Source organism: Maniola hyperantus, chromosome 28 (assembly GCF_902806685.2).
Source record: "Maniola hyperantus chromosome 28, iAphHyp1.2, whole genome shotgun sequence".
In the NCBI taxonomy this organism is placed as follows: domain Eukaryota; kingdom Metazoa; phylum Arthropoda; class Insecta; order Lepidoptera; family Nymphalidae; genus Maniola; species Maniola hyperantus.
The window spans coordinates 4,494,517-4,508,724 of record NC_048563.1 but is presented as its reverse complement, the minus strand read 5'-3'; the positions used below and the strand labels follow the sequence as shown (position 1 = coordinate 4,508,724).

The window sequence follows — 14,208 nt, the reverse complement described above, 5'->3', positions numbered from 1 at the left end:
TTGATATACCTACCTAATGAATTATTATTATTACCAAAATTATCGATGCATCGAGATTTTTGGTAAACTTTGTTTGATTTTGATCTTATCGACAATTCGTTAAGACGCCTTTTATAGTCCTTTTGGAGTTGGAGCTGTTTGGGCTAGAACCCAGAGCCGTACAGCCTGTAAAAAAAATTTAACTGGTTTTTGTTTTTTTTTTAAATAAAAAACAATGCAATCAAATGCAATTTTATTTCTGGTCGGTGAATGCAATAACAACTACTACAACTTACAATTAGTAACAAAACACCAACACTATGATTAAGGAGGGATTAACATATTGTTATCACGATATATCCATGATCCAAACCATCAGAAAACAGTGGTGAAAAAGACAGTGAATAGTGTATTTAATTTTAACTACCGGAATTCAAGAAGTATAAGCACTTATAAACATAACCTATAAAATTGCACATGTATTGAAAATTTTTCGGAAAAATGACCCAAATAAGCATAGACGAAATCTGTCCGAAGAAAGAAATATACCCCATGATTGTTAACTTCCAAAATGGGTACGTTACAGACCAATTCACTGCGCAAGACTGTATAGTTTTAGAAAATAGTGAAAACAAATGCAAAACAATCGCCACGGTAATAGATAAATTAGTTTACGCCGGTGAAGAAAAATCTGAAGAACTAAGTAAAACATTCATTCTTACACGAAATAAAAAGACAGGTAAAGTGCGTCTAATAGAAAGTAGTGTTACAGATATGAAACCTATTCTAAAAATCAACGAACCAACTCCAGTGGTGCTCGAAACGAGTAATTTGGAACTGAGCAGAAAATTCGGATCAAAGAAGCAGAAAAAGCAAATGGAACAACGGGAAAAGCTGAAGGTTAACGTGGAAACTGTCACGGAACAAATGCAGAATGTAACGAAAACTGTATCAAAGGACGAGATCGATTTATCGTTGTACGACACCCAAAATTCTGATGATTTTTACATACCACCCATCAATCGAGCTGCGGCTACAGCTGAAGAGATTTATGATATAGATAGAATACTAACGGAGGCACAATATGAGAAAATACACTCCGAATTGGAGGGTAAAAATTATACATCAGACATGGTACCAGTTGTAAAAAACATCGTTGAAAAGAAAAAGTTATCACCAAAATTAGTCGTGCTAGCTGTCTATGCAAGTTGTCTCGTCCAAATGTACAGTTCAGTCGTGAAAACAATCACGGCAAAGAGTTTTGTGATATGTCCCCAGTCTGTTACACTTAACGAGATCATTTTAAACAATTTCTGTACAGTTATTAACGGAAGACGGAACAGACCAATTACTTATAAGGATAGGGCGTTGTGCCATGCGATGGTTTTTATTTTACTTGTCAGTGGTTTGAAGATTGACTTTGCTGAATTATGCGAAACTTTTAAGCTGTCTGAAAGAAATGCGTCGATGAAAATTAGAGTGACTGGTGCAAGTGTCGTTACCTCGGGCAGTAAAAAGACTGCTCAATTGAAATTGCCGTTAAACACTAAGATTCCTCTAAGAAGAAAGAGTACTAAGTTTTAATAAATACTCTATTATATATGAAAGGAAATGGTGACTGACTGACTGATCTATCAACACACAGCTCAAAGTACCGGAAGGATCGGGCTGAAATTTGGCTTGCAGATAGCTATTATGCTATAGACGTCCACTAAAAAAGGATTTTAGAAAATTCAACCCGTAAGGGGTTTGAAATTTGTGTAAATTTGAAGTTGTGGGAATAAGCTAGTTTTAAATATATATCAAAAACTGCGGACTGGCAGGAATCGAACCCGCGTCTCCTGGGATCATGCCTGACGTTCTGACCACTAAGCTACGGCACGCTTGCTGCCAGTGACGAAATTTGTAATATTGTTCACTCAGTACTGAAGCGACTGTTTATGCCATCTAGTAGCGACACTTTGCAGTTATCGAAACTACTTTTAAACGCCCATATTACGATGCAGCTCTTTGAACAAGAAATGTCATTTCTCTATTTGCTTTTTACTATATTTTATATGCAATTTTTGATATGTATTTTAAATTATTTAGAAATTCCCTTGAAGTGTAGGTAAAATCCTATAAAAATTATAAAATAAAGTTTTAATAAAATTTAACTTTCCCTTAAAAAGAAGGAGTCATCAGCAAAACAATCCTGGCTCACTATAGAGAATGGGTCTCTTCTCAGTATGAGTAGGGTTTGGGCATAGTCCACCACGCTGGCCAATTGCGGTTTGGCAGATCTCACACACCTTTGAGAACATTGTGGAGAACTCTCAGGCATGCAGGTTTTCTCACGATGTTTTCCTTCGCCGTTAAAGCAAGTGATATTTAATTACTTAAAATGCACATAACTCTGAAAGTTAGAGGTGCATGCACAGGATAGAACCCCCGACCTCCCAAAAAGAAGGCTACATCTTAACCACTAGGCTACAGTTTGACAAATTAAATTAGTTTTGTCAGTCCTTTTCTTTTCACATTGGTAAGAAAAAAATGTGAATACTATTAAGTTGCACTCAGAATCAGTACCAATCAATCAAGTATATTTATTCAATTTCCAAGAAGAACCAGAATCTTTTAATATAATATCATGTATTTAAATAGATTTTATACACTTGTCCCGCAAATTGCTATTGCGCTGGAACCATGTCTCATTAACATAGAAATGACGTCATTCAGACGACGAAAATTTACCATCAGCTCGAAACTTTAGTGCTGACGCCACTAAAATGGCGGCCACGCGCATTAGCAATTTGCGGGACTTATAATAATGCAAATAAAAATTGTATTCAAAGTATTTTTCTCGCAAAATATACTTTCAAGTTTTATTATGGTTTTTTATTCATGATCATCATCAAAATTAACCCATGACCACTGGCCCACTCTTGAGCATGGGTTTCCTCTTAGAATGAGAAGGGCTTAGGTCATAGTCCACCATACTGGCAAGGAGGGTCAGGTCAGGCTTTTCTTAATTGCAACCCATTGGGTATTTTTTTAAATAAAACTGCATTAAAAAGTAATCCAAATATATAAAAGGAAAAGGTGACCGAATGAGACTGACTGATCTATCAACGCGCAGCTCAAACTACTAGACGGATCGGGCCGAAATTTGACTATTACGACGTAGGCATCCGCTAAGAAAGGATTTTTGAATGTGTATAGTCCACGCGGACGAAGTCGCGAGCAGAAAAGCTAATCTATAATATAAAAAACCGGCCAAGTGCGAGTCAGGCTCGCGCAATGAGGGTTCCGTACTACAGTCGTATTTTTAGACATTTTGCAGGATAATTCAAAAACTATGATGCATAAAAATCTGTTTTAGAATGTACAGGTGATGACCTTTCATATGATACCCCACTTGATATAGTCACTCACTTCGAAAGTTGAAAATACTAATTATTAGTTCATGACCACAATTTAAATTTTTTTGTGTGATCTAACCCTAAATTCACGGTTTTCATTTTTCCCCAAATGCCAGCTATAAGATCTACCTACCTGCCAAATGTGTTACTCATCGCAAATCTCGAGAACAGCTGAACGCGATTTCGGTAATTCTTTTTTTATAATATTCCTTGAAGTACTAGGATGGTTCTTACGGAGAGAAAAATTTAATTCGACCTCCCCCCTCAATTATCTAAATTCCTACCGAGCGAAGCCGGGGCGGATCAGCTAGTTTTAAATAAAACAATAAAACTGCATTAAAAAGTAGTACAATATAATACCTATAGAATGAGCACATAATACAGTTTCCTATGCTAAAATATAAAACGAGTACATACATATAGTACCTACGCGACAGGTCGATATAGCAATCGGGGTATAAGACGCGGGGACGCCACGCACACCCGCATGTCACACGCGCTTTCCTGAACCGGGTTAGCGCGGGGGCTGTGCAGGTGTGCGAGGCGTCCCCACCCCGATTGCCATCCTGACCTGTCGCGTAGGTACTATAGGTAAAATAACAACAGCAACTTGCAGATTACAAACCTGACCCCCGATTGTGTAAGAAAAAGGTATTCATCGTTATCGTAATCGTCAACAAATCCTGCCCTTTGATTTTTTTTTTAGAAATTGTGGCGGTTGCCACAGTAGAAACTAGATGGCGCTGTTCAATCGATGACGTAGTCCCGAACAAAATGTACCGCCGACAGTACTCGCACTAACGGAGTTTTCTGCAATCTAAACTATATATAGAAGTTTCAAGATACAACCGTCGGCCCAGCTGGCGCTACCGAGCACAACCAACCGCTCGGTGGGAGATCTCCCTTTGGTACGGTCGAGCCTGCACACCGCTCCCGTACAAAATATTAGCCACGTTAAATGACTAATATTCCCTTTTCCTCTCCAACTAAGCATCAAGCTTGTGCTAGGAGTAGGTACGACAATAGTGCAACGGGCGGGGATTGAACCGTCGACCTTTCGGTTTTCAGTCCACTCCTTTACCCGGTGAGCTATTGAGGCTCAATTCACAGCCAATCAAAAGGCAGAATTTTTTGGCGATTACGATAACTATGAATACGTTTTGCTTACAGAATCGGGGGGCTGAGTTAAAGTTTTCTACAGTAAAAATCTTAATTATACAGGGAAAATTTTAAATGCAGCTTAGCCTTAGAACTTACTTTTCAGGGTTTCGTACCCAAAGGGTGCCAACGGGACCCTATTGCTAAGGGTGTGATCTATAGAGAACACTCTGACTTAGCTTAGACTTAAGACAGAGTTAAAACGAGCTATATCTCTCACATAAATCTGTCACGTTTTAACTCAATCTTAAGTCTGAGCAAAGTCAAAGTGCGCTCTATAGATCTCAGCCTAAGACTCTGCTGTCCGCCTGTGCGTCGGTCTGAACCGTATAATAGGTAGAGAAATGATATTTTCAAGAGTTGAAATCCTGACGATTTCAAAGGGTTTCGTAACATCGTACAAGAAATAACACTTTTTAATTTTTTTACTTTTCATGGGAACTTTTTTAATTTTAGTATTTGTTGTTCTAGCAGTAATAGAAATACACATTCGCTGAAAATTTCAACTCTCTACTCTACCTATTACGGTTCACGACATACAGCCCGCTACGGACAGACAGACGGACGGACAGTAGTCTTAGTAAAAGAGTCCCGTTGTCACCCTAAAATTATGGAGAAACAGGCTCAATTTTATGACCGTATCTCGCACTAAATTCATCGAACACCTTAATGTCATCATCGCTTTCAACTTTAACATAACTTAACATTTCATCATCTGACATTTCAGCTGTTTCTACTTTGATGTCATTAGTGGTACTCTCGGGTTCCATCGTTTCTGAATGATCAACTTTTGAATCATCACTCATCTCTGTAGTACATAACTCGCTTAGATACAACTTAGTTTGTGAAGCATCAAAATTCAGCTTATATCTTTGTATAGCGAACTCCAAAGAGTTGTACGAACATTTACACGATTCGCACTTGAATATTATAGATTCCCGGAAATGCTTTGTCTTCAAATAGATCCCAAAGTAAAAGTCGTCGTTAAAATTCCTAATACATTCCCCACAATCGACGTTGAAAACACGTCTTCTGGACCCATATGTAGCCAATTCGTCCACATTAAAATCATTGTGAAACTTTTTAATGTGTCGCTTAAGAGTTTTGCGCGTGCTGAAATCTTTCATGCAAATTATACAACGCGGTAAGCTTTTTTTGACTGTAAGTAAATTTGAATGAAACGTTTCGAAGTGTCTACCGAATTGTTCTTGTCCTTTGAAAACTAGGTTGCACTCTTGACATTTATAAATCTCGTCTTCCGCCAAATGTTTCGTCGATAAATGTATGTTCAAAGAATCTAAAGAGTCGAACGAGACCGAGCAAAGATCGCAAGGATGTGTGTTCATATTGAATGAATGGAGTAGTTTTAGATGTGTTTTGCAAGATTTGGCGGATTCGAAACGTTTTTCACAAATGTGACATTGAGGGAACGCGGTGGAATTCGGATGTTTGACTCTAACATGTTTTCTTAAACTGCGCTTTTCTTTAAAAAGAGTTTCACACTCAACGCACTTGTATCTCTGCATTCCCAAATGCGTGTATTCGATATGCCTTCGTATGTTCCTTTTCGATTTAAATTCCTTGTCACAATAGTCACATTTGGAACTAGATTCGTTATTGTGAACCACTTTTAAATGGGACGCCAAATAGTATTTGTTGTTGCAAATTTTGTCGCACAATTTACACTGTACTGGGTCATCTATTGTGTGTTTTAATTTCAAATGGTGTTTGAGAGATCGTTCGCTGTAGTAAATTCTGTTGCAATGTATACATTTGTGACAAGATTCCTTCACGTCTTCTGAGGTAGATGTTATTGAATCTGCAATTTGTGATTGGGGATGGAAAATCCTTGTATGGAATTCCAGACTCGAAATGTCTGTGAATAATTTATCGCAATGGCTGCACGTGTTCACGTTTTTCGGTGGAACACATGTTTTTCTGTGTTCTTTAATAGTTTCCTTACTGAAAAACTTTTGGAAACACACGTTACAAGTTGCCAAACTATATTCCCTGTCATGTGAGCACCTCATATGATATTTCAATTCGTAAACCGTTGGATATGCTTGAATACAATATTCGCAAGAGTATAATTGACAATTCTCTTTCTTCTTTTTATTTTTCTCGAGTTTCTCTGTCGATTTTATCAACGATTTCTTGCAATATTCGTAAAAATCTTGGAAAGTGTGGGTAGTTTTGACGTGCTGCCTCAACAAGCGCTCCTTATTGTATCGCATATCGCACAATTCGCACGAATAATCATGTTTAGTGGACTCAAATGTGGCGAAACCGAGTCGTTTGTGACAAAAAGCGTTATGACTATCAAGATTCTTGCCGTTTATAATTTTATAGCAATATTCGCAAGTATACTCTTCGTTGTTTCCATTAAGATGCACAGATTTCGTGTGCCGTCTAAGACTTTGATTCGACGTGTACTCTTTGGGACAGATTTCGCATTTGAAAATCCCCTTTTCCCCGTGACTCATTTCCATGTGACGTTTCAGATTTTTATTGTTTGTGTAAATTTTTTCACACATCTGACATTTTATCAGTCCTGTTAATGTTCTTTCATGAGATTGTATGTGTGCTATTAACCCGTCCCTTCCCCTGAAAATTCGTAAACAATAATTGCATCTTAGGCATGCTACGGCAGGGTTATGTAGGATATTTAAATGTCTTTTCATATTACGTTCTGTAGTAAAAGTCTTGTCACACAAGTGACAAGAAAATAATGGGTTTGTTTGCAAATGGACGTTGATCATATGATTTATAATGTTCTGTCGTCTTGTAAAGACCCTTCCACACAGATCGCATTCTGGAAATCCTTGATTAAAGCTGTTGTGGCCCCGGCTTAAGTGGAGCGCTAAACCAGTGGGGCTCCCAAATCCCGCATCACAGATCGCGCAGTGGCATGACATGTTTAGATGGCAGTTCTCTATATGAGTTTGGAGGTTGTATTTCCTCGTGAACGATCGGCTGCAGAAGTCACAGATGTAGTCTGGATCCGACATTTTTACTAAAACAATTTTTTTCGAAATTATATTATCACTAATCTATAATATAAAAATGAATCACTAAATGTCATCGCAAATCTCGAGAACAGCTGCTGAACCGATTTAGCTAATTCTTTTTTTATAATATTCCTTGAAGTACGAGAATGGTTCTTACGGAGAAAAATTTAAAAAATTTGAATCGACTGTTAGGCAGAACGAAGTTCGCCGGGCAGCTAGTTAAATATATAAAAGGAAAAGGTGATTGACTGAATGACTGACTGATCTATTAACACACAGCTTAATTTACTGGACAGATCGGGCTGAAATTTGGCATGCAGATAGCTATTATGACGTAGGCATCCACTGCATCCAGGGAAAAGTCCACGTGGACGAAGTCATGAGCATAAGCTAGTATATAAATAATAATAATAATTAGAATAAATAGTTTTTAAAAAAATTATCTGATATATCAAAACATGTTTCTTCTAATATTAAAGAAATTATAAAAATTGTTGGTATGTCCTTCAATCACGCCGCTCAGGATCAGATCAGAAGCAGGATCAACTTGATTTAAATAAATAAATAAAAATCTTTTTTATTCAAATAAACTTTTACAAGTACTTTCGAATAGCGAATGCATCTGCCACTGGTTCGGAATGCCTTTCAATGAAAATGAATGATTATTGCATGGATATAGCTAAATACAGGGGACTCAGGGGAGTAACAGACTATTATATCTTGTTGACTTAGAATCATGAAATTTGGCAGATAGGTAGGTCTTATAGCAGACATTTAGGGAAAAATCAGAAAACCGTGAATTTGTGGTTACATCACTAGAAAGAAATTAAAATGTGTTCATGAACAAATAGGTACATATTGGTATTTTCAACTTTCAAAGTAAGATTTCTATATCAAGTGGCGTATCATATGAAAGGGCTTTACTTGTACATTCTAAAGCAGATTTTTATTTATTTTTAAGCATAACGTTTCTTGACAGACAGACAGACAACAAAGTGATCCTATAAGGGCTGCGTTTTTCCTTTTGAGGTACGGAACACTAATAACCACGAAGCACGCTTCTTCTAGCCAACTAAACCAACAGTCAGGATTTCAACAGAAATCATTGCTTTTTTTTAATTTAAAGAATTAGGAAAGATTAGTAGGAAACTGTTTTTATACTTACTTTGCGTTGGTTCTTGGAAGATTTTAATTTTCTTACATACTAGCTAAATTTAGTCATGCTGTTATTTTAAGATTGAGAGAGTTTTCAGTTTTATTTTAAGTATTTTAATTTAAAGACAAATTACAAAAGCCAAAAGCAAACAAACAAACATGAAACAATAAACAAGTTTTGTGACAAGGACAATTGACAAGTTCGTTTTTTTTCAACCGGCTTTACGGCTCTGGGTATTTGATAGTTAGACTTAGTGTATGGTTTGACCAAATAGTATATAGCTTGACCACAGACCAATAATAACACTTTGGCCTTAATGGCCAACTGTCATTGGCAGCAACGTGTGGATGGATAGTGAACGTTGGGGCCTTCCTTTGAAAAAAATAGTCATAACGGCCAACTCCCAACGTTGCTTGACGCGAGTGATAATTATTTCCCGATCCACACATTGGCTGAATAATGTTGGGGCCAACGTGTGCATCTTTGAACGTGTGTAGCCGGCGTAAGTGGAACGGAGGGCTGGCGAGGGGCACAGAACCATCACAGAACACTATTACCAAAGAGTATAAGTGAATAGTGATGTTCATGAATGATGAATCACCTTATTTTTCTGGTCGGTGATGAATCACTACCATCCCTATTCCCTATTAATCTGTGATCACTACGTGACGAGCCCCCTGTTTATCTTGTTATTTTATCGAATTTTATTTTGTGACTGAGAATTAAGATTGTTATATTATATTTATTTATTTTATAAAGTTGTAATAAAGTACGGATGGAATAGTTCGACTTCGAGTGCTGACTGCTGACTGGTATTAAAAGTGAAGTGACTGAGGTATTGATTATCTACCTACTTTTTAGATCAAGAAAATGCAGGTCTAGCTACCTACAATAAATACTTTAATAGTTTTCTGTTTCCACTTTCCATTATCACGCGTGCCCGGTACCAAAAATACGCGTCGAATTTGAGAAGCTCCTACTTTTTTGATAACTGTTAAAATATGGTTAAAATAGAAAAATGATAGTAAATAAAGATGTTACAGAACAACTATACGAGCAAGTGGCTAGTACAATAAGTTGAACTTAACACTCCAAGATGGAGGAACAAATCTTCAAATCTACTTGTGATGGTGACTACCTCATAAAACCCAAGGAGGAAATTCTAGATGAGCTGGTGGTAACCAACGACTGTGAGGATGACATGGGCGTTATTATACCCAAGGAAGAGCTATCCAACACTAGTCTACACCTAGACGAGGATTTGAGTGACCAAAAAGTGGACATATTCATGCCTATCAAGACAGAACTATGTTTAAGTGAGGACATTACTAAACTACGCAGACAATACGAATTATCTGTACCGAAAAAAGTATCTGAAAATGTATCCAACCAGGACGTGTCTATGGAATACATGATAGAGATTAAAGTGAGTTATTTACATTAGTAATGAGTAATTTAAAAAGAGCAACCGCCGAGTTTCTTGCTGGTTCTTCTCGGTAGGAACTGCATTCCAAACCAGTGGTAAATTAAACTATCTGACGATTCAAAAGCACTTTTAAAAGTTTACTTGAATAAAAATATGTTCTACTAGCTTATGGTCGCGACCGCGTGGACTACACAACTTTCAAACCCCTATTGCCCCCCTTAGGGGTTCAATTTTCAAAAATCCTTTCTTAACGGATGCTGACGTCACTTCAGTACTGAGTGAACATAGATATCACAAATTTCGTCAATGGCAGTAAGCGTACCGTGGCCTAGCGGTCAAGGCGTCGCGCGAACCCAGAAGACGCAGGTTTGAGTCCCACCGGTGCCGCAATTTTTGATATACGTATTTAAAAATTATTAAGACTTGTAATTGGTCCCACAAGAGAAAACACATATTTACACAAAAAAAAAGTTTAATAAACAAGATCACAATGCCTACTTCACAGACTTAAAATATGAAATAACAATAGGGAATAAAAATTATCTCTTTCTCTCCACGCTTGTTCCTATTATAGATGTATGCATGTCTAAAGAAGTATCCTTGGTTGCAGATAGAGCCAGAAGTGGCAGGGAATGTGAACAGCATGCCGGGACATGGTGAGTGCTGAGGTCACCTCGGGTTTACACGGTTGGCCAAGTGTAAACTAGACTTCACGTACATTTGAGAACTCTGCATGCGGGTTTCTTAACAATGTTTCCTTCACCATTATATTTATGTCACCACCATCATCATCCATACTAATATTATAAATGCGAAAGTTTTTTTTTTCCCTACCATAAAGCACCATTATAAAATGGCAGCTTTATTGCTACTACCATCTAGCCTATGGGCTAATAAGTAATATTATTCTAGCTTAAACTTCTACTTATGATTAATTTTTAAATCTAATTTACAGTCCAATAACTGTCCTTAGTTTATTCTAACACATACTTACAGTTCACTATGTTCTTGTGACCTAGAAAAATAAAGTAGCACAAGCACTATTACACATAAATGCGAAAGTGTGTCTGTCTGTCTGCCTGCTACCTTTTCATGGCTCAACCATTCAACCGATTTGGACGAAATTTGGTACAGTGATAGCTTGCATCCCGGGGAAGGACATAGGCTACTTTTTATCCCGGAAATTTGAAGAGTTCTGACAGGATTTTTAAAAACCTTAATCCACGCGGACGAAGTCACAGGCATCATCTACTGATTAATATGATGATGATAATGTGTGAAAACCTGTCAAATGAGAGTCGAACTGTAGGTCGATTTCGTAAAACCTGCAGCGATCATTATTACAATCTTAATTGTTCTGATTGGCTGAATTTGTGCGATTCTTGTTGCAACAATGCATTGTAGCCAATAGTGAGCGAGCGTCAAACAATCAGAGGTGATTGCGATTGTGACATTGTAGCTGTCATTCTCCTGTAATCATGCAGCTTCCGAGCAGAGTTACGTACCATCGTACAACATCACTCAAATTCATCATCATCATCATGATCAACCCATCGCCGGCTCACTACAGAGCACGGGTCTCCTCTCAGAGTGAGAAGGGTCAACGTCACTATCGTCACTATGTCCTACCAATACTTACATATTATTTTTGGGTCAGGAGTCTTTAAAATTTTTAATTTTACTTTTTTTATGTATTTTCTATCTTACAGACCCTTTGCTGAAGGAACATAGCCCTGCTGAGAAAAATGAACATCAATGCAATGTTTGCGAGAAACTATTAGAAGATAAAAGTGATTTAAATCTCCACATGAAGACTCACACTGTAAAGAAACAATATCATTGCAACCTATGCCCTAAAGAATATACCGAAAAAAGCAGTTTGACTTACCACTTAAGGACTCATTTCGGTGAAAAACCCTTCTACTGTGAAGCGTGTGATAAAAGATTTACACAGAAAAGTACTTTAACAGACCATTTAAGAACTCACACAGGTGAAAAACCCTATACTTGTGATGTATGCCAGAAAAATTTCTCAAAGAAAAATAATTTGAAACAGCACTTTAGAACTCATACCGGGCAGAATCCATTTTCCTGTGGCATATGTCAGGGCAGATTTACAGAAAAGAGTAGCTTAACAACGCATTTGAGGACTCACACTGGTGAAACGCCGTACGCTTGTACTGAATGCCCGATGAAATTTAGTGACAGAACCAGTTTGACTTACCACTTAAGGACTCATTTCGGTGAAAAACCCTTCTACTGTGAAACGTGTGATAAAAGATTTACACAGAAAAGTACTTTAACAGACCATTTAAGAACTCACACAGGTGAAAAACCCTATACTTGTGATGTATGCCAGAAAAATTTCTCGAAGAAAAATTATTTAAAACAGCACGTTAGAACTCATACCGGGCAGAAACCATTTTCTTGTGGCATATGTCAGGGTAGATTTACAGAAAAAAGCAGCTTGACAACGCATTTGAGGACTCACACTGGTGAAACGCCGTACGCTTGTACTGAATGCCCGATGAAATTTAGTGTCAGAACCAGTTTGACTTACCACTTAAGGACTCATTTAGGTGAAAAACCCTTCTACTGTGAAACATGTGATAAAAGATTTACACAGAAAAGTACTTTAACAGACCATTTGAGAACTCACACAGGGGAAAAACCCTATACTTGTGATGTATGCCAGAAAAATTTCTCGAAGAAAAATAATTTAAAACAGCACTTTAGAACTCACACCGGGCAGAAACCATTTTCCTGTGACATATGTCAGGGTAGATTTACAGAAAAAAGTAGCTTGACAAGGCATTTGAGGACTCACACTGGTAAAACTCTGTACGCTTGTACTGAATGTCCGATGAAATTTAGTGACAGGACCAGTTTAAATAACCACGTTAGGACTCACACAGGGGAGAAACCGTACGCTTGTAGTCAATGCCCAATGAAATATAGTGATAAAAGCAGTCTAAGTTATCACATGAGGAGTCACAGCGGAGAGAAGCCCTTCGCTTGTGAGCGATGCCCGATGAAGTGTAAGGATAAGAAAAGTTTAGGTTACCACATGCAAACTCACACGAAACGTAAACTGTTTACTTGTACCGGGTGTGAGAAGGTGTATACAACAAAAAGCAATTTAGTTAGACACATGATTAGCCACAGTGGAACGTAACCATAGTGAACTAGAGTAAGGGAACTCTGTTTGATTTTGAATCGACGATGTGTCAAATGTCAGGCTATGGGTGACATGAAATCAAAGAAAAATAGGGCTACCTTAGGGCCACCTGCGTCAAATGTTCTAACATTTATCAGTGCCAGTCAAAGCCTCTTGAGGTGCTAGCGCTTAATAGGAGTAATCTGTGCGAAGAAAAGCACTTTAACAGACCATTTAAGAATCCACATGGGTGAAAAACCCTATACTTGTGAGTTATGCCAGAAAAATTTCACAAAGAAAAATAATTCGAAACAGCACTTGTAGTCTATTTCCAATGAAATATACTGATAGAAGCAGTCTAAGTTATCACATGAGGAGTCACAGTGGAGAGAAGCCCTTCGCTTGTGAGCGATACCCGATGAAGTGTAAGGATAAGAGGAGTTTAGGTTACCACATGCAAACTCACACCGGACGTAAACTGTTTTCTAGTACCGGGTGTGAGAAGGTGTATACAACAAAAAGCAATTTAGTTAGACACATGATTAGCCACAGTGGAATGTAACCATAGTGAACAATATGTCCAATGTCAGGCTATGGGTGATGTGAAATCAAAGAATAGCAGGTAGCCCACCTGCGTCAAATGTTTCTAATATTTGTCAGTGCCTGAGGTGCTGGCGCTTAACAAGAGTAATCTGTGCATTCTAGTGCGAGCTTTACGACTACGAAAATACGACTGTAGTACGGAACCCTCGTGCGAGCCTGACTCGCACTTGGCCGGTTAATCCAACAAGTTTGCATAATGTTTCTATGAGGATCAGACCCTTTTGTTGTTTCACCTTTTTTAAATGATGACATAAAATAAAAAGCTGATTAATAAAACAATTTATTTTATTTAAAACATTTGACTTTGGAACAAATAATCA

At 37.7% G+C, this 14,208-nt stretch overlaps 2 protein-coding genes across 2 annotated transcripts; one reads left to right on the top strand and one right to left on the bottom strand.

Annotated features, from left to right (window-relative positions):
- The first annotated feature begins 227 nt into the window (after positions 1 to 227).
- LOC117995133 (zinc finger protein 605-like) lies at positions 228 to 14,191 on the top strand. Its single transcript, XM_034983129.2, has 4 exons — positions 228 to 1,556; positions 9,789 to 10,128; positions 10,739 to 10,784; positions 11,838 to 14,191. The coding sequence occupies exons 1-4, from the start codon at positions 481 to 483 to the stop codon at positions 13,301 to 13,303; spliced, it is 2,928 nt and encodes a 975-aa protein (XP_034839020.2). The 5' UTR covers positions 228 to 480; the 3' UTR covers positions 13,304 to 14,191.
- On the bottom strand, positions 3,767 to 8,854 carry LOC117995131 (zinc finger protein 600-like). Its single transcript, XM_034983127.2, has 2 exons — positions 8,712 to 8,854; positions 3,767 to 7,551 (listed from the first exon to the last, which is right to left on the bottom strand). Exon 2 carries the CDS (start codon positions 7,544 to 7,546, stop codon positions 5,147 to 5,149), a length of 2,400 nt encoding a protein of 799 aa, XP_034839018.1. The 5' UTR covers positions 7,547 to 7,551; positions 8,712 to 8,854; the 3' UTR covers positions 3,767 to 5,146.
- Positions 14,192 to 14,208: the final 17 nt, after the last annotated feature.